At 45.9% G+C, this 24491-nt stretch overlaps 1 protein-coding gene across 1 annotated transcript in view; it reads right to left on the reverse strand.

Annotated features, from left to right (window-relative positions):
- Nucleotides 1–15204: 15204 nt before the first annotated feature.
- The window catches only part of TBX5 (T-box transcription factor 5), a 43393-nt gene continuing 34106 nt past the window's right edge, over nt 15205–24491 (reverse strand). Inside the window, exon 8 of the mRNA XM_069497258.1 lies at nt 15205–15779. Within this exon, the coding sequence (XP_069353359.1) occupies nt 15205–15779 (575 nt within the window). The remainder of the gene's footprint in view (nt 15780–24491) is intronic.

A 24491-nucleotide genomic window follows, 5' to 3' on the forward strand; every position in this document is an offset into this window, starting at 1 on the left:
TTCCAGAAAAGTATTCTCTCATCACCCTCTTCGGGGTTACTGTCCCCTCCTGTACTGACTCTAGGAGATGCTCTCATCATGCTATATACCTGTCTGTTTATTTCAATGTTTCCTCCACCGACCTATGAAGATATACACAATTGAGCTTCTCGGAGAAATAGTCTCCAGATAATGGAAGCTAAGTATGGACTGACTCAGGCTCTGTTCTCCAACTGGCCAAAAGGAGTTTGGCCAAGAGGTGTGGAACCTGCTAAAGGAATCTTTACAAAGGTTTGTGGAGATTCTAGAACTTTTCTGTTTAGCAGAGCTGGCCAGGATCCCTGGGTGTGTGGTCAATGGTAGCAATTGCTTATGTTTGTGAATACTTCCTCGTGTGTGCCCTTTATCCATCCTATTGTCACCAGTGGTCACTATTTTATGTCTCATGTGTTGAGCACATGATGGGTACCAGCCCCTGAGGTATGGCCCTGACCTATGTCATCATACTCATTCTTCATGACCTTAAGAGGTAGGTATGATTTATCTTATAGATGAGTAAGCGGAGACTCTCTCAGAGAGGTTAAGTGACTTGCTCAAGGTGACACAGCTAGTAGGGAGCAGAGCCAAGGCTCCAATGCACGTCTGTTTGGCTCTAAGACCCTTGATCTTAAGCATTAAACTTGTCCTTGCAAAGCCCAGAGAGGCAAGCGAGGAAGATGACCTACATACCCCCATTTTACAGATGAGAATCTAAAGTACAGACAGTTAAAAGGAAATGTACAAAAAGTCACAAATATGCCCAAAAGGGCATGAGGACCTGCTATGCTTCTGTGAGAGAATGTTCCTATTGATTCAGAAAGAAAAGGGGAGCGAGCTGCAGAGAGCAGCAAGCCCCAGGAACGCTTGCTCTCCCTGAGCTGTCTGGCTCCAGACACGTGCGTGAATTAAGCACTTGGCACAAAGTAGACTCTGGATTGACGTGAGCTGAGGCCGGAGTGACGGATGCCAGCAAGAGCAGAGGGCGCCTGAAGACGTGATATTTCACGGGGGATCATTCGTCCACATGACGGATGTGAGGCAGCGAGGCTGAGCGCGGGGTCCCAGAGAAACGAGCATCCGCGGGGAGGTGCCCCACATCCCACAGCCCCTGCCCAGTTGGATTTGGAGCCCGGCTCCCAGTACGGTCTGCAGCCTCCTGCCCCTCCTTCCTGAGCAATGGGCTCCACCCTGGAACCTTATCAAGTGCTGCCTGACCCAGCAGTAAGCACCTAAGGCTGCCCGTGCGCTTCCTACCTCCTACTCCCACCGCCCGCGCACCTTGGCCACGGTACCTCCTCCTCATAAATCACACCGCCGTGTTAACTGTCTCTCAATCAATCTCTTCCAGGTGTTGGCTCAGACAAGCACAGTGTCTCTCCCCTCGAGGCTTCAGGCGCTAAGAGCCTCCTCGTCTGGGAACAGTTTAAAGCCGGATAGCTTCTCCTCCTTCTCAGGGTTTTTTGGTTCAAACTTGAGACCCCCAGGCCCCGCAGTTGGCAGAACGATTTGAAAAACGCAGGGAGAGGGTCAAACAGGCTCTAAGAGGCAGGAGACGATGGTCTTTACCAACACCCAAAGGCTTGGTAAACACAGCCAACATTTGATTTTTCCACCAGCACATGTTCCACATGGGAAATCTAAACCCCAAAGCCGGGGAGCGATGCTGAAAGTGTTACATCTTCCAAATCCAGCTGTAAATATTAGTTTGTTTTAGAGAGTTGCTGCTTCCCGTTGTCTGCTGTTTTTATTGGACACTCTGGTGGGCATGGCAGAGACAATGCTATGTGTTCACAAAGTTCCATGTCAATCTTCCATTTCCCACGATCCCTAGTTATGTTGAAGACATATGCCTAGGTCCTGGCTGATGGGAGGTAGACAGAAGCATATTGACTACTTCTGGGTTTGGCCATGGGACCCCCTGCACAAACATCCATAATGTTTAGCCCTCTCCTAGATGAGCTAGGAGGCTGTATATTCCAGACAGAAGGAGCCTGGATCCCTGGATTACCACCTGGAGGAAAACTGCCAAAGATGGCTGCCTAACGCATAGGAGACTGTGATAAAAGTGAGTGTTAAGCCACTGAGTTTTAGGGGTTCATCGCTGCAGCATTGCCTAGTCTACCCTGACTAACACAATTACATAAAGTCTATCAGCTTGCAAGGCATGACTGCAACCCACTTACGTACCTTCCATAACCCACCTTACATTTGTAAGTGCAATAGCAGCTGTGATTAGCAGTATTTCTGGTGGCCAGGAACATTACCTATTGGAGTTATTGCAAATCAGGTATCAGTTTGCCCAACCATTAGCCTTTAAATTCTATCAGGGAATTGCAGAACAGTGGTTAAGCATGTGGGCTCCGGAATCAGGCGGACTTGGGTTTGAATGTGGCTTAATCATATGCTAATGTGTGAACTTGGGCAAAGCTCAATGTTCAACTTCCTCATCTGCGAAGAAGGACAGTACCTGTGGCAGATACCGTCAGCTATCTGTCATGGTGACTGTGTTCCCAGATGCCTCTGGTGGGATTGACGCCCCACCAGAAAGACTGTCAGCTTGCAGCCCTCAGCTGTCAGAAATCACCTCACCAGCAGAAAGCCTCAAAGACATGAATAAGCTACTCTGCCAAGAAAGGCCCAGTGCCTTTAGCACTCTCTGATCTCATTGGATTTTGACAGCTGTAAGTGACCACAATCCTAATTTTCTCCTGTTTTCCTACTGTCGTTAAGTTTTTTAATTTTAATTTAATTTTTTTTTTTTGCTAGAGACAGGGTCTTGCTATGTTGCTCAGGCTGGTCTTGAACTCCTGACCTCAAGCAATCCTCCCACCTTGGCCTCCCAAATCCCTGGGATTACAGGTGTTGAATTATACAATTAATACATGAATATGTTCTCCACGCTTAAACCTACAGATAAGGCCACAGGGAACCCCACCTCCACCTTGGTCCCCTGACCGTCTCCCAAGAAGTGGCCCTTAATGGCATTTCAGAGCATACCTCTCTTCCAAGAACTCACTTTATGTTTGATGTTCCCTGCACCCCATTCAACAGGTGGTCTCGTTTCGCATGTGTATATATTGACACATGGACTTTTCAGCTGGGCTGTATTCATTTATGCTTTTTTTCCCCCTGAATGGGACCCTCTTGAACATATGATACTACAACCGGTTTCTTTTGTTCAGTGATGTATCTGGGGATCTTGCCTATGGGTCCCTACAGAACAACCTCATTCTTTTTCCCTGTGGCATAGCATTCCTGAAGGTGGGTAAAACCTTGTTTATTCAACCCTGGCTGCATAATAATAATCACCAAGGGGGGCGGGTCCTTTGTAAAATCTAGATGCCTGGGCTCCCCCCAGTAGCTCTGCCTCAGGACGCTGAGGGTGGGGCCTGGGCCTCAGTGTGCCCTAATCCCCTGGTGGTTTTAAAGTGCAGCCAGGGTCAAGACTTACTCACTTAGCCAGTCCCCTATTAACACCTATTTAAGCTGTTTCCAAGTCTTTGCTATTAAAAAACAAACAAACAAAAAAGCCTCCTGGGCATCTCTTTGTTCTTTCTTCCCTGTGCGGTCTGTGCTGGTATTTCTACTTCCCTCTTCCTGCCCCCACCTCGAATTTTACAGAATCTGTTCTCAGTCTCTTTAAGGTCACAGTTTGTGTCCAGGTGGAGCTTTATAAGGAATGAGGATAAGAGGACAGGAGGGAGGAAGGCGATTGAAACGGGACGGAGAAACAGAGAGAAACTTCCCGGGTCTCTGTGGGTGTGTGTGTGCGTGTGTCTGTGCGTGTCGGAAAGAAAATGAAACTCACAGGCTGGGAAGGAAGGGAGGGGGAGAAGCAAGAGGGCCCAGCCGGTCGTGTCTCTTTAAGCAAGATAAGCCGCCATCCCATCCATCTCTCCTGACACTATCGGCCTGTTGTCTAAAGTACTTACAGTCCTCTCCTGGGAGGAGGAGGCCTGACCGGGGTGCTGGGGGAGGGGAGGACGTGGGGCCTTCAGGACAGGGCACCCGGCCTGGCCTGCTTCTCCAAGAGCGGGGACGCTTTGCAGACTGAGGAGGTCACCCCCTCCCTGGCCCCCGCCCCACCTCTGGCCTGTTTTTAGCTCAGCCCTGAGTGCCGGGAAGATGGTCTCGCCCTGGCCCCCCACCTGGGGCCCCCTTCCCAGGGGAATAGAACCACTTGAAACTGCAACTTGTCTTTCTCAAGTGGCCGGAGGACAGTGTGAGACGCAGAGAAGAGAGAGTGAGCAAAAGGGAAAGGGGACCTGCCAGAGCTCCAGCCCACCTCGGCTGTCCTGCCCCTTGACCGTTTGAAAAATCCACAGTGATTCTTCCTTAGGCTGTGAAATGGGTACGATTCATGTCCCTGTCCTGAAGATAAGGACGGTGAGACCCAGAGAAGTCAAGCGACTTGCCTAGGATCACACAGCTAATCGGAGGTGTCAGTGGCATTAGGACTTGAACTTCTCTTACGTTCCAAAGCTGACGTTTGACATCTTTAACCAGAGCATTTCATGCAAGCCCTCTGCGAGAGGAAACCATGTTGGTGAACGATTGTCTGAATCGAGGCTAACAGAGCTTGTTTGCTTGACTAAACTTGAGTTAGGGTCCTGAACCTTCCGCTAGGCCCGTCTGTCTACTTCCTTCAATAATCAATCCATCCTTAGCAAGAGCCCTGCCATGTCAGTCTAGGCAGAACCCCGCATCCCCCGCCCTCGATATCTGATCAGGGTCCCCAGGTGATGTCCGATCAACCTGGCATGTCTTCAGCAAGAATCCTGTTTGGTGGCTTTATCCAGAATCCCCCGATCCCTGATGTTTCCTGTTAGTAATTTTCCATCCACTGCCCCCACCTGCTCCGTGGCTATCAACTCCCTCTTGCCCGTACTGTGCTCAGAGTCGGGCCCAGTCTCTCCCCCACTGTCAAATCCCATCGCAGTGGACCCTACGTCTGTCCCTGTGACAGAGTACAGCCATTGATTCTTTATTCACTTCACGAATATTGCAAATAAAACATTTCACTTTTGTGCCAGGCTCTCCTCTGGGTAGTGGCGCTGAAGGCCCAGCCTCCATTGCTTAGCAGTTGCTATAAAACGTCTCCCTAGATTAAAGCGAGGCCTGCAGAAACCCTGGGAACCAGGCCTTATCATTTTGGCCTCTGGAACATTTTATTTTGCCAAATTGTGACCTGGAATTTTGGAGGACGTCAAGGAAACCCAGGAGAAACAGTCTTACTGTGCTTGCCAGTGGGTTTAGTTTCCCATGCTGGTATCGTGAAGAGACATCACCAAAAACTTACACAGCACTGCATCATCTTTACAGCAACCCCAGGGAGAACTCCCTCCTGGTGTTTTGTTTGTTTTTTGAGACAGAGAGAGACTCACTCTGTCACCCCAGGTAGAGTGTAGTGGCGTCAGCCTAGCTCACTGCAACCTCAAACTCCTGGGCTCAAGCGATCCTCCTGCCTCAGCCTCCCCAGTAGCTGAGACTACAGGCATGTGCCACCACACCCAGCTAAATTTTCTATTTTTAGTAGAGACGGGGTCTCACTCTTGCTCAGGTTGGTCTCAAACTCCCGAGCTCAAACGATCCTCCCACCTCTGCCTCCCAAGAGCACTAGGATTACAGGCATGAGCCTACCACGCCTGGCCTCCCTCCTGGCTTTTAGCAAACACCTCCATTTATTTCTAATTTGCGAACTTGCAGACTCTCGAAGCTGACTGTAATTCTCTCCTTGTTTTGGCTGCTAGGAAGCTCAGAGCCAAATATCTTACTATTAACTACACAGGATGTTCTAGCTCCAAAGACTAAGAAGCAAAATACCCTAAAAGTCATTGGTGTGAAACAACTATTTATTAGGCTTCTGGGGTCAGGGATCTGGACAGGGCACAGCAGGGACACATTGTCTCTCTGCCGGGATGCTGACAGCTGGGAGTGGAAGGATCAGGAGACTCTTCCCTCACATGGCTGGTGGTGGGTGCTGGCTTGAGGTAGGAGGTGTCACCTCCTGTCCATGTGAGTCTCTCCTGTGGCCTCTCCCTGTGGCTAGTTTGGGCTTAATCCTAGCAAGGCAGCTAGACTTCAAAAGTGAGTATTCCAAGGGGCAGAGTTAGGCAGAAGTTGTACCACCTTTTATGACCCAGCCTCAGTGTCACACAGGACTGAATGAAACTCATTGATTATGACTCTTGGCTTTATCATTTTGTCAATCGTTGTCTTTGTGGATTGCATATATTTTTGCAAACAACCTCAGATCCTTTATGGAAACAGGCAGGAAGTAGCCAATAACTGCGACCCATGTCATGTTTATAATGTGCTTGGTACTGTGCAAATAATTCTCTCCTGGCATCTTTACTCATTTAATTCACAACGTCTTATCACCATTTTGCACGTGAAGAAACCGGAGCACAGGAAGTTGAGGAAATTTGCCCAATCTGGCATCGCGGAGAAGTGTCGGAGGTGGGGTTCGATGCCAGGCAGTCTGATTTAGCTCTGCCCAGGTAGCCACCCCATGCACCCCAATGCCTGTCCTTTGAGGCTCACCCCACACTAAGAATCTGGCATGATGTTGTAATATGGCAGCTACACAGCGTTGAGCCCTCTCCAACCCCAAATATCTCCCCTGATCACTGAGTGTTCTTAAATGCAACATTCTCTGGGAAATAAGAGAGAATTCAATGACCTCTGCTTATATATCAAAATTCACATTCTCTCCCACTTAGATCAGCCAGGCTGATGGAAAGTTGGCAGAATGTTTCTGAGCCCCCACTTCCTGCCGGGCGCTGAGCTAAATCTCAGGAATCTAAGCACAGGACATTCGGTGTCACACTGGATTGGGAACTTGAGGGCAGGGACCCTTGTCATTTTGGCTTTGTAATCGGGGACACGACAAAAATGTGCCTAGTGTTGTGAATGAAGAAAGTGAAAGTGTCTGTCTATTCCAGGAATGAAAGCTTTGGTAAGTGACAACCCTCTGAGACTCTATTTCCTCACCTGTGAAATGGGTATAAGAGTATTTCCTGCTCACTGCACAGGACTATATTGGGAATCCTTTTGACTGAGTAGGTCTCCCTTTTTGCTTTGACTTCTAAAGAGCTCAAAGGCAAATGCGGGGCCTATGCATGATAATCATATAAAATGTTTAGCACATTCTCAGCCCTCAATAAACAGGGCTTGGGAAGCGTTCTAGGTCTTGAGCCCCAAAGACCCATCAACGCAGTTGATGTCAAGAGGGAGAAGAAGAGTGAATGAAGTCATTGGTCTTTTCCCTTCCTCCCCTCTCAAAGTGACAGCCTTAATGTGAGGGGATGGAAATTGGGGGTTTGGTGTTGCAAGAACAAATGGAAATCTTAAAAACTATTTTTGTAAACCTTTGATCTGCAGAGCCAAGATCTCTCGGCCAAATGTCTGAGTTGGTGGATCTAACCAAATGCGGTCAGCGATGTTCCGTGGTTGCAGCCTCATTGGTGTGTGCCCAGCTGAGGGGTGTCGGGTGAGCAGGTGGGAATGGCAGCTCGTTTGCAGAACACGAGAAATTAGCTCCAAAGGGCCTAGGTGTTGCTTTATCTCTCTTGGCCCAATTAGCACCGACTTCTATTTTTATTTTTGATGTAGGCTGTGGCTGGTGAGTCAGGAAGAAAAGAGAGCCTCATTATTTGTTCTTTTCTAGCTCTTGGAAATATCAAGAATACTTGGCCCTCAAGACATACCCCAGCTCTGGGCCTAAAAGCTAAGTCCAGATATGTTATATATTTATTCAAGGGAGCAATTGGCCAGGAAACGACTATAAAACACACATTTTGAATAAAAGAGGGAGATTTATGGTGCATTGGCGAATCTGAGTCATATCTCTCTGCCTCCCCCGGGCCAGGATCCCTTAATCACTAACATACCCCCAGCTTGTACACTCGGTGGGCACAGAATTGCTTCCTTCTGGTCCCGTCCCTGTTAAAGATGTGGTGGGGATTGTGCTACTTTATCTGACAGTCGGTCAGTAAATGAATTGCCAATTCATTCTGAGCTTAGATGGGGGCTGCTTTTTTCCCGGGGAAGGAAAAAAAAAAGTGGGGTCCTTTCATATGTATCTTTGATCAGTCGGGACTTGACAAATTATTTTCCTAGGAATTTCTCTATCCATAATTCTACCGGGGGGGAAAAATGGACTCACTCTAAAAGAATAGCTTTTATGTTTCAGAAATTAGAGCAGTGTAAAAGCTTTTCTTGGGTTCCTTTATCTCACTCTCTTTCTCTCCCATCAATTGTATCTTTCTCCAGGGAAAGGGGGCAGGTAGCGGATAGAGCTGGGGGAGACCACTGGTGATAACTGGGGTTCTGGCTGGTGGGTTCAAGTATATGAAAGTAACAAGAAAATAAGTCTCAACCCTGTAATACAATCCGTATTGAAAAAATGAAGTCAAATCTTCTGCCCCAAGTTTCCCTTATGATAGCAGTTTTTTTCTCCTTTGAAGTCTTGGTTTAGGGGCCAACTTTAACCTAAATTGTGTTTCAGTAGTATTCAACTACCTTGCAACTGTCTCTTGCCCATGGCTTAGAGATTCCTTTGCCTAAAGGCAGAGGGCTGGGACAGAAGATCTCACAGTTATTTCTTTATCAAAGTTTTTATCAGCTGTAGTACAACCTGAAAGAAAAGAATGTGCGGAAAGTATAATGGCACAGGACACCATGAACATTTGGGCAAGTTGTGCACTGCACAACTCCAAGAAGCACCATTCAGATAGACTATCAATGCGCATGGCACACCCTAGTGCACCACCTATACAATTGTGGATGGCAGCTTTGAAAGGGAACTCGTGGAAGGGAAGGGAAGGGAAGATTAGAGAACCATAATTATATTATAATAAAGGGATCATCTTGGGGACCTAGGTGGAAGAAACTAAAAAAAGAATTTTGTCAGAGACTAGACTGAATGAGCATCAGCAGGTTTGGTAGGTTTATTTCTCCACTCAAAAGTCTGTCTCTGGGAGAAAAAGTCAACAAGCCCTTCGTGGGTCAAGTACTCCCACTCCCTTGTCTAAGGGGAAGAAAGCTCTTTGATTAACAGCTTTAGTCTCTGAGTTTGGGTTTCCTCAAAGCAAATCCTGACACAAGGCTTTAGATGTGGTGGTTTATTTGGGGGGTGGGGGGAGTAGGAAATGAAGTGAAGAAAGGAAGGAAGCTGGTGTGTTGATGTATGAATGTGTTAATGAGCAGGTAAGCTCTGTGGGCACCTGGGGCGTGATCCTGCTGGGGACCCTCTAAAAGATGTGGAACATGCTCCAAATTGTCCCACCAAGGAGACAGGAGGCTCAGGGGTCTACATACCAACTCCCATCCCTCATTGCTTGGGGACTGTCTAGGAGACTTTAATTCCCTGACCCTTGCAGCCTGACCCACACCCAGGCTAAGCACACACCTGTGGCCAGAGAAAGACAGCAAGCAGAGAAGCACAGGTGCTGGAGGTAGGAAGTCACTGGCCTATGTGGGGACTGTTCACCAAGGCTGCAGGTGACCTGAGGGATGGGCCAGGAGAAGGGACTAGGCCCTGACAGTTTCTGCTGTACCATCAAGATCAGACACGATGAGAGAGAGATAAATGCCCTCCAGAAAAATGGGGCGCCATCTCCCAAAGGAGGAATGGATGCAGGGAGGTCACAAGACACCCAAAAGCCATCACACAGGGATTCCAGAACAAATACAGCACTAAACAGCTCGATGGCCCTGAGCAAGTCACTGACTCCACTTTGGAAATACTCAGGCCTCAGTTTCTCCTTTTCTCAAGTCTGTAGAATATTAATATCTGATATTTTCAGGGGCCTCCAACGTCCAACCTCATTCATATGTTGAAGCCCCCACCCTTAATGTGAGTGTATTTGGAGATTGGGCCTTAAAAAGGTAATTAAGGTTAAGTGAGGTCATAAGGGTGGGTCCCTAATCCAATAGGTCTGGTGTCCTTATAAGAAGGAAAGAAAAAGGGAAAGACACCAGCGATCGATCTTTCACATGCTCTCTCTCTCTGTCATTCCCCGTGTGCACACAGAGAAGAGGCCATCTATAAGCCAGGAAGACAAGTCTCACCAGAAACCACCCCTGACAGCACCTTGATCTTAGACTTAAGATCTGACTTAGAAAGGTGAGAAGATAAACTTCTGTTATTTAAGGCCCCCAGTCCATGGCATTCTGTCATAGCAGCCTGAGCTGACTAATACACTGCAATGGCTTGTCCTGTGGATTTCAGACTTACTTACCAGCCCCCACAATTGCATAAATTCCTTGCAATAAATCCCTTAATATAGACTTATATATCTCTTACGGTTGCTTATGGGTGGAATCCTATCAGATACAGCTACTTACGGAAAAGGTCTATATGACTTACGTACACACCACACACATTCTGGCTTCGAATGCAAGTGCAGTGCACAGGCCCATGAAGGATGAGAAGTTGTAGGCACAGAACTGAGTCATCCACCCCAGGGCATCCTATGCCAGCCCCCAGCCGATCCATTAGCTGATCATGGGCACATGAGTCCCGCCAAGACCAGCTGTACTTAGCACAGGTCAACAGAACCACTCAGTGGACTCGAAGGCTAATGAGCAAAAATAAATGTTCCTCGACATATGCCACTGAGGCTATGCAGCTCTCATTGTGGCACAAATTGTGACTATGTCTTCATCAGCCCACTCCTGAGAAGCATTTCCCTCTGCAAAGGAGAACACTATTATTCCATATGTATCACAAGAGCTGAAAGTTTTAAAAATAGTGACAACAAGAAATGCTGGTGGGGACAAGGAGAAACCAGATTTCTCCTACATAGCTGTTGAAAATGTAAAATAAAATGGTACAGCCACTCTGGAAGACAACTTGGCAAATTCCAAAAAAAAAACCCCACTAAATATGCAATTACCATACAACCCAGCAATTGCACTTTTGGGCATTTATCCCAGAGAGAGAAAACATATGCACACCCAAAAGCCTATACACAAATGTTCATAGCTAAAATTGGTAACAAACCAGATGTCCTTCAATAAATAAACAGTTGAACAAATGCCGGTACATTTATACCAAGAAATACTACTTGGCAATTAGAAAAAAAAAAAAGGAACTATTGATACACTCAACACCTTGGATCAATCTTAAGGGAATTGTGTGGATTGAAAAAAGCCAGTCCTCAAAAGATTATATACTGTGTGACTCTATTTATACAACATTCTTGAAAGGATAAAGTTATAGCAATGGGGAGAAGATTAGTGGTTTTCCAGGGTTGGGAACAGTGTAGAGGGGATAGATGTGGTTATGAAAAGGCAACATGAGAGATCTTTGTGGGGATGGAAATGTTCTCTATTTTGACTGTGGTCGTAGATACACAAACCTACACTGCGATAAAACTGCACAGAACAGTTTTAAGAGATTTTCTATTTTCTCATTAGCAATAGGTATAATTACTTTAAAATGACTAAAAATATATATTTAACTTGCATTTCATTGATTAAAGTCTTTCTTTTCAAGCATTTATTATCTTCTATGTGAAATACTTTACTGGACATTTCTAGAGATATTATTTCACTTAGACTCACAACAGTCCTTTCAAGCAGGTAGAATATCTCCTTTTAATAAAGGGGGAAGCTAAGGCTTGGACTCACTTAGGTTCCATGCTGAGCTCTGCCACACACCAGCTGTGTGATCTGGGGGGAATTCCCAACTTCTCTGTGCTCAAGAATACTAATGAGCTGACCCTCTTGAAAGCCCTGGCGTTTCTTCTTTCACCTGACTTTGAGTCCCACATTTGAGTGGACCAAGAAGTCAGGAGGATGCTATTAATGCTCCTCTCCCAGATACAAAGAAGTCTACCAGGCCACACATCCAGATTCTGTCCTGTGCCAATGTGGGAATTAACTGGAAAAGAACCGAACACAATTAGTAGTAGGTAGACCCACACATGGTAGGATCTTCATACATGTTGCAGAATAAATGAGTGAATGTGGACTAGGTGATTATTACCCAAGTATGAACCTGCATCTCATTCCTCCATCCCAATTTCTGTCTCAGGACCATTGCACAAGCTGTTCTGTCTGCCTGGAGTGCTTTTCCTCTCAACTTTTTGCTTGACTAATTCCTATATATTGTTAGGACTATGCTCAAAAGTCACCTGCCCCAGACCAGGTGAGGAGCCCTGGTCTTATCCCTTTATGACATTGAGCACACTGCCTGTGTAGTTCTTCCCACCAATTGTCATCCATCAATGACACAATCGCCCTAGGGCTGTTTATCTCACTAAACCATAAGTTCCAGGAGGACACAGCCCCAGCACCTTGTTCCCTGCCGTGTGCCCATTACTGACGCCATGTCCAGTCCAGAGGAAGCATCCACTACATATATTATAGGAGTATAACAATCTGTGTTGTGCCTCTCAACATCAACACGGTGATAAAACTACATGGACATTTGGATATTACATCCTTAATGCTACCAATTCAGTAAAAAGAGCCATTGTAACCATTGTTTGGAACCCAAAGAGGTTAATCTGTATCTGTTATAAAATGACAATGTCCCTTGTCTGATTTATGAAAATTACTGTGGTCATAATTTTAATGATTTTCCAGTGATGGCAACTGTTTGAGTAGTGGGGGCGGGGGTGTTCATTTGGTATTTGGATGATGTTTTTCTGAAAGAATAAGACTGACCGACTGTCTTGTATAGTTGGTTAAATTAGTTTCCAAGGTAATTTCTTCAAAGGCAACTTTAAAAAAAAAAAAATTGAACTCATCAGAAAAAATATCTGTGTAGAGTACAGTCAGAACCTGTTCAGTGAAACTTTACTAATTCAGTCCCTTGGGGAACAGAAAACCCATTGACCTAGTTTTTCCACTGCACTTGCAAGAAGCTGAATTGTCATTTCTTTATAATTAATTCACACTTCTCAGGGGTTCTTTGCCTAGGAAAGTTCCCAGGGGGACATGATTAAGTGAATAATTTGTAATCAACAAGGCAATTGTTCCTACTTCAAGTGGTTGTGACATACTTGATGGCTCGTGATAATTTGAGGGGTGTGGCACCAAAATCATAAAACCAGAAAAGAAATGTGTAGCACTAATTGAATACCAATTTGCTGCTTTGTTCTGTCCTATATGCGTTTAGGGAGGATAAACTCACAAATCCTAAATTCACAACTGTTAAATAAATATCTGGACCACTAATGGTCCATAAAGTTGTTTGCATTGGTAGTCCCAAAACACCTGATTCCAACAATTCATTCAGAGAAAAAGATCCTTCAGAAAAACCAAGCATTAGGTGCTATATATAGTAAGACCATTTTTACATACCATTTTTAGATCAGCGTGGACTCTTAAATAATTTTGTTTTCCAATGCCAGCACAAATGCAATTAAAACAAAGAACTTCATTCCAGTGGATAAATAGATTCAGCTTCATCACACTCAAGTACAGTGGATCCTAACTATCCCTGAGCTTAGCAGAAGGCAGATGGGATAAGAAATTCACATGCAAGACCACTCCTTTCTGTTTCCTTCACCTAATGTTTCCTCCATTCGGTTAGTAGAAAGAACAGAAAAAAAAAATGGGTGTTCAAGTCCCTTGTACTTTTTTAAGCACATGGTATTTATTAGGCATTAATTGGCACAAAAATATAAGGCACGAGTACTTAATTCTCACCCTCCCCCCCTTAGCAACATAAAAAGACATAATCACTTAAGGACACTCACGTACAAACATACTCACACTCTCTCACGTACTTGGACATACTCAGCCTCACATCTTACCCTGTTCTCTTTATTAGGGTCTGTTTTTTTAAAAAAAAATCTTTTTAATCAAAAAAGCAAAGCACATTCGAAAGAAAAAAAAAATCACAAACTTGGTTTTGAGTACCAATAAAATTAAAAGCTCTTGGCCAGCTCCCATGCTGGGTTTCATTCCATGTTATTACTTAATTAGAATTCCTATTTATAAATAAATAGTACCAGTAAAATATTACATCTGAAGAACCCTACCATAACACTTTACTTACACACTTTTTTTTTTAATACTGTTTTTCTGCTTTTAATAAACACAGTTTTGTGTCGGCATTTGGTGTTGGCATGATCTCTATGCAGAGAAATAATCAGTGAGCACGTCTTGCCTCTTCTTTGAAAATTGTGGATTTTGCTTGGCATCCCATTGGGTCGTTGGCGATGGAGGTTTGGAAGCTTGGGGCTGGCTTTGTTCTTTTGGTTTTTTTTTTTTTTATCAGGAAGAATATTTATTTTGGCTTTTTTTTTTTTTTTTTTTTTTTCCCGCAACTCTTGTCAGCATAGAGCTCGTACCCTGCTTATCACAGTTCTGCCCGAATGTAAACCAGGGCTTTTTAAGTTTTTCAAAGCAAGCTTTCCGGACAGGAGACTATAGGCCACGTTTTAGCGACAGACAGCTGGAAAGACGTGGAGCTGGGAAGACGGTAGGGCGGAATGAGATATGGTGCCAGATGGGGTCGACACTATTCTGACTCCGTCGGTAAGTAGAGGCAAAACCAGGTGCCGTGATGCCGGGGTAGGCAGGACAAACATCAAAGAAAATTGGGACTCAGGGAGGCTTTTCAGAAACATCACATGGCAGAGGTAGGTACTTTTCTTAGTCAAGGGGAGGGTGGTGAATTTAGGTTTGAGGGATGGTTTATTGGAGGGGAATCCTGCAAGTACATATTTTGAAGCATACTTGCCTCGGACTTCCCCCCTAATAAGGGACTGGGTCCCGTTAAGAAAATGGAAAGAAAAAAATATATTATTATTTATTATATAACAACGTCAACATTAACACCAAGACAGGGAAAGACTCCAACTACACGCTAGGATAAAACACTCAATGAGGCAAGACTTTCTAGAGCCCAAAAGAAGGAATGGGGGAGGACATCTGGAGGTGGTGTGGATGTAGCTGGTTGATGAGGGTGGTGGTCGTGGGGAGTGGGACTCTTTTTGTATGTTTGTTTGTTTAAGTTTTGAGACGAAATGACAAAGTCACATTTTTTGAATTGTGGTTTCAAGGTACTGATTAGATCAGCGTCCTGCAGCCTCGAGTGCAGAAGTGAACCTTGGGTGAAATGAAAAATCTTGTCCGTGGGGTTCTCTTTTCTACTGTCTCTCTCCTTCTCTCTCTCTCTCTCCTCTCTCTCTAGCAAATGTCTCTTGTGAAGCAGGCGTCCCTTTAGCTATTCTCACTCCACTCTGGCACCATGCCAACTCCGTGCACAGAGTGGTATTGGTGTGGGGACAGGGTCCTGGGCACGCCGTGAGAGTAGAGGAATTCAGGGGGCTGAAGGGTGCCGGGGGACTGGAGGCCAGTCTGAGGCCCACACTGCCTGACCACAGGCTGGTGGGCCACGGAGGTCTGATGCTGGAACATCCCCTCTCCGAGCTGTGGGGAGCCGTGGTTGGCCATGCCAGCCAGCCGGGGAACCAGGGGCCCCGAGGTGAAGTGAGCAGAGAAGTGCTGGTAGGGTAGCCTGTCCATGGGCTGCACGGTGGTGACCGTGCAGTTGCTGTAGGAAGGCATGCTGGGCCACGTGTTGCAGCTGATGTCCTCCAGGCTGGGCACCGGCTCGCTGGGGGGCGCAGAACTAGCGTACATGCAGGCCTGCCGCTGTGCCGACTCTGTCCTGTAGGAGGCGCTCAGGCCCTGCTGCTGGGGGTAGCTGGAGCGGTAGAAGGAATCCTCGTCACTGGGCGACGTCTCCATGTAGGGCTTCTTATAGGCATGGTCTGTGGTGGAACATTCTTCATCTGGGAAGACAGGAGGAGAGAGACCAATGAGGCCAGGACCAGCCACCTGACAGCTAAAAGCAGAGACAGCCGTTTGGCCAAAGAACTGGAGAATGAAGCCTGAGAGATTGTTAGCCCAACCTCCGCGCTGAGAAGAAAAGGGGGCAGACAGTGGTCGTTAAGACCATGGGCTGTGGAGTTCTAAGCTTGACCTTTCTGAGCTCAGTTTCTTCACCTGTAAAAATGAAAAGGGTAACAACACGCACTTCCTACAAAGAGCAGGGTGGAGAATTGAATGGGAAAATAAACACTAAGCACTTAGTTTAGAGCCTGGTACAAGGAAACACTCAATAAATAGCAATGATTATTATCTTTCCTCCTCCCCACCATGTAAATTCCATGGAGACAGGATATTGTCTGTCTTATCCATCAATATATATCCAGAACGTGCTATAAACCTACTACTAATAATAACAGTATTATCAACAATAACAGTAAAAACAAACACATAGAGTGTCCAGCCTGCCTAGCACGGCTCTGAGCACTCTGCATAAGGTAACACATTCAATCCTCACGACAAGCCTACAAGGTGGGTTTACTACTGTTCTCATCTTATAGATGAGAAAAAAAAAAAAAAAAAAGAGAGGTTAAGAAACTTGCCTTACATGACTGATAAACAGTGGAGCCAAGATTAGAATCCAGGTAGTCTGACTACAAAGTCCTTGCTTTTCAATGTCACGCTACATGGAGAAGATAAGCAATAAATATTTGTGCAATTGATGGACGGATGGGTGGGTGGACAAATGGACAAATGGATGGGAGCTTGATTGAATCCCCAAATCCTTTCCTGATACCTTACGTAAGCACATGCAAGTTAATATTTGCTGAGTCGGTACAAATTAATGTGTTGCTGTTTCCCTGATGAGGTCACTTCCCTCTTCTGTGCACTACTTAAACCCTAGTGTATGGCGGCAGAGATAGTTCTATCTCTGAAAGAGGGTCTCCCTTAACCATTTTAGGGTCATCAGCACCTCTGAAAACTAACAAATGTACTGGGCTACTTCCTAGAAAAATACACGGAAATACAATGGTTTGAAAATTACATATGTAACACAAAGTTTTGCACACAATTTCAGGGGTTTCAAGGACTCCCTAAAACCCAGACCCCAGATCAAGAAGCGTGGACATGTTTGGGTTTGAATCTGGCTCTTCTATGTAAAGTCTGGGTGGTACTACCAAGACATCTACCCTTAGAGACTCATCTTCATCTTCTCGAATCAGAGTCTACCTCTCTGAGTGGCTAAGAATTAAATAAGATAAAGCATGGAAATCTCCTGATATCCAACATCGAGAGCTGCTCTTGTGGCAAGGGTAATACCACCCATCAGTTACATGGCAGACATACCTCTGAGCTGTTTCCTTCATGAGAAATAATACTTGGAGATATCTACCAAGGTGAAAATCTAACACAGATTCATTCCTTAGATGGAATTTTCCCCTCCAAACTGGGAATCTTCTTTCCTCATCTTCCCATTTCTTTATAATCAATAAATATTAAAAAAAAATTATATCTGTCTTTGGGGCGTGTGAAGAAAAATGAAACATTGGAGCATCCGTGCAACTCACTGTGATGTCAATGCCCAGAAGGCAGGATGCTAAACTCAATAATGAGAGAAAATAATAACAGCTCTTATGTATTGAGCCCTTACTAAGTGACCTTACTCCAATTTCATAGTAACTCCTCAAGGTGTCTGCTGTCATTCCCGTTTCACAGAGGCAGAAATGAAAGCTCAGAGAAGTGACTTGCCTGGGGTCACATGGCTAGGAAGGAACAGAGGCTGGAATCAAAGCCAGATCTAACTTACTTTGCCTATCACACCTTACTTCCAGCTCTCCATACTTCTAACATCCAGTGCCACTCACCCAGTCATCCAGCAGATGTTTACGGAGCCCCTGCCAGGTGCTAGATACAGTGCCAGGTGCTGGAGATGGAGTGGCAAACAAGGGAGAGGTGACCCTGTCCCCAGTGCACATCCTCACTCCCATTCCATCCTACGTTGGGCAGTAAATGAGGGAGGCTGGCACTCTGTGACCTAGAGGTGGTTCTCAGATACAAGGCTTTAAGTAAGTCATTCACTCAACAGTAAATCCTTTGGCTTTCGACTGGTTTGTAAAACAGCTCCCCAACCCCAACAGAGTAGCTTGGGTTTGGCTCCCACCAAACACCTCTATGTGCATCATTCTCCAAGTGACACCTGTAGGTAAGTCCAAAGTCTCCATCAACAAAACAAATCTATGCTAGGGTTGTACCTACTTAACAGCAAGCAAATTTATTTTTAGCTACAGTCCTTCTGGGACACATCTGGGACCCATAGGATGCCCAAAAATTTGTACCAAAAAAAAAAAAAAATTTAAAAACACGCTCTTCCAGGTGTTCTATCTGCATCATGCCAACCATCCAGATGTTTGAAGACATCCAGATGAGTGAGCAGCCACATTTTTCACCTTTCAACTGCGTGGGTTTTTGTTTTCTTTTTGGAGTCTTGAAGACATTGCTGCACTCTACTTGTTTTTGTCCTCACCACCTCCTCCCTTGATTCCTTCTCTTCCACTTTTCCTTCCACCCCCCGGATTCATAAATTTGAGTATTTCCTTTGTCGCTGGAATCATAACCTTTGGGTTTTCCATTTAACCAGGGCGTTCCCCTTTTCAATAATAGAAAGTACAGCTGCAGGGTACCCTTGGCAAGAGAAAAAAAAGCAAGGCAAACTAACCATGCTCGAGTTTCTGATCGCCTTCCAGATTTGTTACAAGTAAAAAAAACGAAGAATAATAAGAAAAAGGCCGGAACACATTTTGGAAAATCGTAAAATTATACATTCCAGTTTTTAATACCCCAAAGATCTGATGCAGGGCCCTAAGAAAAACTCGATGTTGGCTTATTGATGAAAGCGGGTCCTGAGCATTCTCAAATTCCTTGCAGCCCTCATCACATTGTAAAGAAATTCCAAAGCAAGGATCCAAATTTCAGGTCAGTTATGATAAATGCTCTGGATGTAATCTCTGTGTTTATTTTGGTTATGGCTTGGTCTCTTTCTTTTTATTGGGAGCCTGATAACTGCTCCACAGCAAAGACCTCTCTCCAGCCAAACCGTGTTTAGTTTGCATGACTGGGGAATGGGCTGTGGTCAAATATGAAGTCTTCTGATGAGATGAGTCCACAACTCAGCTTCAGAGAGTTTAGTTATATTGCAAAGCTCCTGAACGCACCCGAGTCTCTTGGATGACAGTAAAGTACTTCCTGATTCTAACCAGCTATCGTGGCATAGCACTATGCAAACCCCTGGTCCTTTGAGTTTCTACAGATGATTCTGATTCTGGATAAAGTGACTTTGTTACGAATCCAGAGCACAGATATGGAAGTGCAGGGTTATGGCTCTGATGCCATTGGCTTTGTGACCGTGGGCGAGTCATTGGACCATTCCAATCTCCGTTCTTCACTGCAAATGGGGATAATACTTAAACTCTTTGTGAAATTTAATTGAGATAATACTAAGTGCAGTCTAGTTTCTAACTTCCTTGCACATTAAGTAAGTGCTCAAATCTTATCTGTCCAAATAACCCAGGTCTGCTCTCTTCCCTCTTTTCTTTCTTGGGAGACTGGACAGATGGCTCTCTGACGTCATCCAATACTTGAAGGTATTTGAGTGGATTCCAGACCTGGAAAGCTCACAGAGCTGCTTTCAGATCAGTAACCACATAATCATTGTCACAATTCCCAAATGGGTCATTTCCCTTGCCTAGTCAGTTCATTCAGGTGAAAGACTGTGTTGAGTCTTCACAGACAGAGACCCCAAAACTCAGAGTGGTGATGGCCACTTTCCAGGTGAGTAACCTTCAGCAAGTTGGGGGGAGGGGGAGGGCAGAGGCCCATGGTGTAATAGTTCAGGCCTTCTGATTCACAGAACAGTGCTTGTCCTTGCAGGCTTGCCCCAAGCTGCCCATTTTCATGCAACCCCATGTGCTCAGCTAAAATGAAAGGTGGCCTTTGACACTTATAGATGGATGGGTGAATGGGTGGGTGGATGGATGAATAGACGGGTGGTTGGGTGGATGAGTGAGTGTGTGAGTGGATAGGTATGTTGATGGGTGGATGGATGGGTGGGCAGGTGGATGGGTGGGTAGATGAGTAAGTGGCTGGGTGAGTGGATGGATATGTGGGTGGGTGGATGAGTGAGTGGGTGAATAAGTGGGTGGTTGGATGGATAAATGGATGGATCGATGGAATTTTTGGTACCCTCATGCTCTTAGCTCTTAGCATAAAGTGGGGAGGACTGGAATGGTATTGTGGGAACATCCTCAATAGAAACCAAAACACTCAGGTTCAGATATCACCTAGCCACTACCTGAAATCATTAAATATATGCCCTGCCTTATTATCTGTCTCCCCCATGAGAATACAAGTTTCATAAAAGTGGGGGCCTTTTCCACCTTGTCCTCTGCTTATCCCAAGCACCGAGCACAGTGCCCAGTACACATTAGGTGCTTAATAAATACATATTTATTTGATGACTCCATCCCAGATCTGCCACTCATCAGCCACATAACCTTAGAATCTAACCCCGTCTCTCAGTCCTCCATTTGCCCTCTGAAAAGGGGGGCTGGGCAGCATCTCCCCAGCCGTGGGGATGCAGTGAAGGAAATGATGTGGAATTGCTTTTAAAAACATGCAGCACTGAGAAAGTGCACCCTCAAAGCCCTTTACAATACCTAATTCCCCTTCCCCTCTTGATCTCTGGCTTTTCTTTGAATGTCCAGTTCAGCGCACAGCTTTGCTAAAATCTTTATTTGGGTTGCTTTTCACTTCTAACGGGGGTGGGGGTGAGAGCCAGGGCGGGGGGTGGAAAGACAGACAAGTTCTCTCCCAGGCCCCAGGGTCCTGGATTTGATTGAGTGGCATTGATAAAAGACCATCCCAGCTTTTTTGGCTCAATCCATCGGGAGAGATAGTTTGGAGACAGCCGGTTCCAAACACAAGGGAGCCCTCTGGCCCTCCTGGCCCTTTGACATCTCACTGGGCCTGACTCCTGGGCTCGCTGGAAAGGAGACAGACAATGAGGGGAAGTTAGATAGTGGGGCAGGCGGGGGCCGGGGGAAAACCACCCATGGAGTTATCACTTAATGGGAATCCCAAACTGGAAGGAAACCTTGGCTGATTCCTTATCACTCTACAGTGTGGAGGCTGATGATGAATTGCTATTTGTTGTCTCCCAGGCAGGACAGACAGAGCTTGGCTGGAATGTTCCCTGTCACAGAGAGCTCCCTTTCAGGGATGGAGGGAGGTGAGAAGGGCAGAGGTTTCTGGAAGGGTGAAAGGTCTTTTCCAGGGTGCACACCCCATGCACCCCGACTCCACAGACCTCGACGTGAATTTCAGGCCAGGCCACTCACTAGCTGAGTGACTTTGGACAAGTTCCTTAATCTCCCCAAACCTCAGGTTCCGAATCCGTGGAAAAGGGGTAATATTCCACCTTGTAATCTCCAATCAGTCACTAACGCCTGGTCCCACCCACACCCGGGTCTGAACCACGGTCTCATGCCTCCGACACCACAGTGGCCTCTTAACAGGTCTCTGGTGTCTAACCCAGTCCCCTCCTATCACAGCAAAGGACTGCTTCAAAACAAAAGACTTAATCAGAGATAGTGGGCAACCTTGTCTGGTTTCATTTCTACGTGGGAATGGTTTCAATTTTTCCCCATTCAGTATGATATTAGCTGTGGGTTTATCGTATATGGCCTTAATCATTTTAAGGTATGTCCCATCTATGCCTATTTTGTTAAGAGTTTTTATCGTGAAGATTAAAAAAAAAAAAGAAGAAGACTTAATCATGTCACTCATGAGCTTAAATCCCTGCCATGGCCACCCACTGTTATTAGGGTAAAAGCCGAGGTCCTTCATTAAAATGGTTTCTAAGGGCTGGCACCATGCTGGATCCTGCCTTTCTCGCTGGCACTCATTGCCCACCACCGTGCCCTTGCTCTGGGCACCAGGGTACCAGGCTTCTGTTCACTTCCCAGAGAGGGCAGGCTTCCCTGCACCCGGGGTGGGGGGCTTCATGCATGCTCTTTGGTCTATGCCTGGACGCCCCCGCACCTCCCCTTCTCCTACTCAGCACTCACTCTCCGATCTCAGCTCCAATTCTTCCCGGATCTCCCACCCCGGACTGACACTCCAGTTGGAGATCCATTAGCACTTCGCCTATCTCCTTGATAGCATTCGATCACATTTTTAATTAAACAATTATATATTGACACGTATGATGTTGTACCTGCTTGTGACAGCATGGGCTTCACAAGGGCAGGATGGTGGCTAGCAAACATGCCTTGAGCACTCACAGGTGCCAGGTACTACTTTCCACAGATGACCTCATTTCGTCACGTCACATCCCTGTGGCTACCCCACCTTTTGCACAAAAGACAGATGAAGCCCAGAACGGTGAAGCCACGTGCCCATGGTCCACACACCTGCAAGCTGTCAGCCTCTGTGATTATTTCTGCAATGAACTGGCCACCAATTCCATCTCCCCGAGCAGCTGCCGCGAGTTGCATTTAAGTTCACCTGAGAATCCTGCATGCCCCGTGAAAGTCAATGGCTCGCATCGTCTCAGAGGTTCATGAACCTTCCATTCAAAGCCTTCCCGCTACATCCTCCGGGAATGCATTTATAAAGCATGCTGCTGTAAATACTGAACCGAAAAAGCACCTTGATTCTTTTCAACTTCTTCATCCCTTTCTTTTGATCTGGCATTAATTTCATCGACGGAGCTCTCTAATTCAAACCTGGTGAGCTCTTAATCAGCACGTTGGACCCAGTTTCAAAAGCAGCTTTCTAGTGGAAGATGAAATTTGGAGGTTGTAGCTGATAAGCAGGGTAACAGAGACAGTATAGAGTGGTGGTTAAGGGCACAGGTGTAGAGTGTACAGACCAGGCTGGGCTTGGGTTCAAATTCCACCTTCAAGAACCTCCAGCACATTTTTTAAATCTTTCTGAGCCTCACTTGCTCCATTGGTAACGTGGATGAATATTAGCACCTGCTGAATAGTGTTGAAAAGGCTTGGTCTGGGTGGGGCCTAGCTAGAAAGGGTATCCTTAAATAGAATGTAAAACATATCTCCGTGCAAGGACTTGTGTTGCGTGGGACATCCTTAACCTCCTGCTCGTGCCTAACGAGGGCAGACATGTTTGCAGGCATCTGGTCTCCAGCCCAGCCAGCAGTGGACGTGCTGGGAGTCGGGCCAGGGGGTCTGTTGGGGAGATATTGTTCAGACCTTCGAGATCCAAGCAGTTTGGATGGGCTTCAGGTAAGCCCAGAAGTCAGGCTTCACCCAGCTCGGCTTCCCGGTCCCGTGCTCAGACCGACGCAAAACGCAGCATCGGGAATTGTCAAATAGTCAAACTATGACTTTCCTCATGTAACTCCAGCTCCAGAAAAAGCTTCCAGAGCATCCAATCCATTTCCATTGGTTCTTGTGGGTGAGCTGTTTTTTCTAAAGATCCAGGCATTGGGCACTGGACTTCCAAAGGCGTTGTGTTGGCTCCTGAGGCTGTGACATACAACAGGCTAAGATTCAGGCCTTTTAGAGCAAAACAGCTACTCCTTACTTAATCAGCCCTGAGCCAACACACGGCATGCATTTTTTTTTTTTCATCTTTGCATCAAGTATAGGAGGCAATTCCTACCATGAGCCCAAATTTATGGTTGTTTTTTTTTTTTAATGAGGCTTAGAAAGGTTAAGTAACTTGTTCCTACTCAAAAACATTTGAAAATGGCAAAGGTGAACTTCATCCTGATTGATTCTGTGGCCCACAGGTGGGAGCTCTAGACTACACTGCCCCTTCTGCAGTCATCTTCTCGACCTCTGACCTTCTCTTCGCTTCCTCCTGGCTCTTTCCTGCCTTCTGGAACAATATCTACCACTTATCCCATCATAGCTATCACCTACTGGGTGCTTACCAAGTATCAGATGCTCTAGGAAACTTATTGCCATTTACAAAGTGGGAAACTGAGGCTTAGAGGGGCTAAGACACCTGTGCGAAGTGAGGTCACAGAAGAAGCAGGCAGCTGAGTCGGAATTTGAACCCACGTCTCTCTATCCCCACTCCCTGCACTGTCCCCACCACGCCACCTGCAGCTCACGCCAAGCAATTGTTGCAGTGAGCTGAGCTCGTCCACACCACCTGTGCCAGCCACTTCAATTCTGGCTCGCAAAAAACACCACCAGAAATCTCCTTTTTTAGCATAGCCCCTTTGGGCTCAGATGACTTAGGAAAAAAGTCATCAGACACTAGCTTTGTAGATTTATAGAGAGGATGAGAAGGAGGAAAATCAGTTGTGTGTGGTTACTGGTTTTGATCTGGAAAAGAAAAAAGTGCTCAGAAGCCACCTGGGAGAGAAACCCTGGCACATATACCAAAGAGACATTTACAGCTACAAGGAGGTTCCCTACCTCATGGCTTGTAATACAACCAGTGACCAACCTCCCTGCCTACTCGTGGGGGTGGCCAAATAAACTCCCTTTTATCCTTTGCAATCAATTCTCCCTCTTTAGCAGTTAAAAAAAAATGAGGCCGTCTAGGTTCATGAAAAGATATCTAAAACACATTCTACAGTTTAAAGGGGAAAAAAAGTGAGCTGCAAAATCCGTACAGTGGGATTTCATCTATGTTAAAAG

The sequence above is a fragment of the Eulemur rufifrons genome, chromosome 21 (assembly GCF_041146395.1).
Source record: "Eulemur rufifrons isolate Redbay chromosome 21, OSU_ERuf_1, whole genome shotgun sequence".
Classification (NCBI taxonomy): domain Eukaryota; kingdom Metazoa; phylum Chordata; class Mammalia; order Primates; family Lemuridae; genus Eulemur; species Eulemur rufifrons.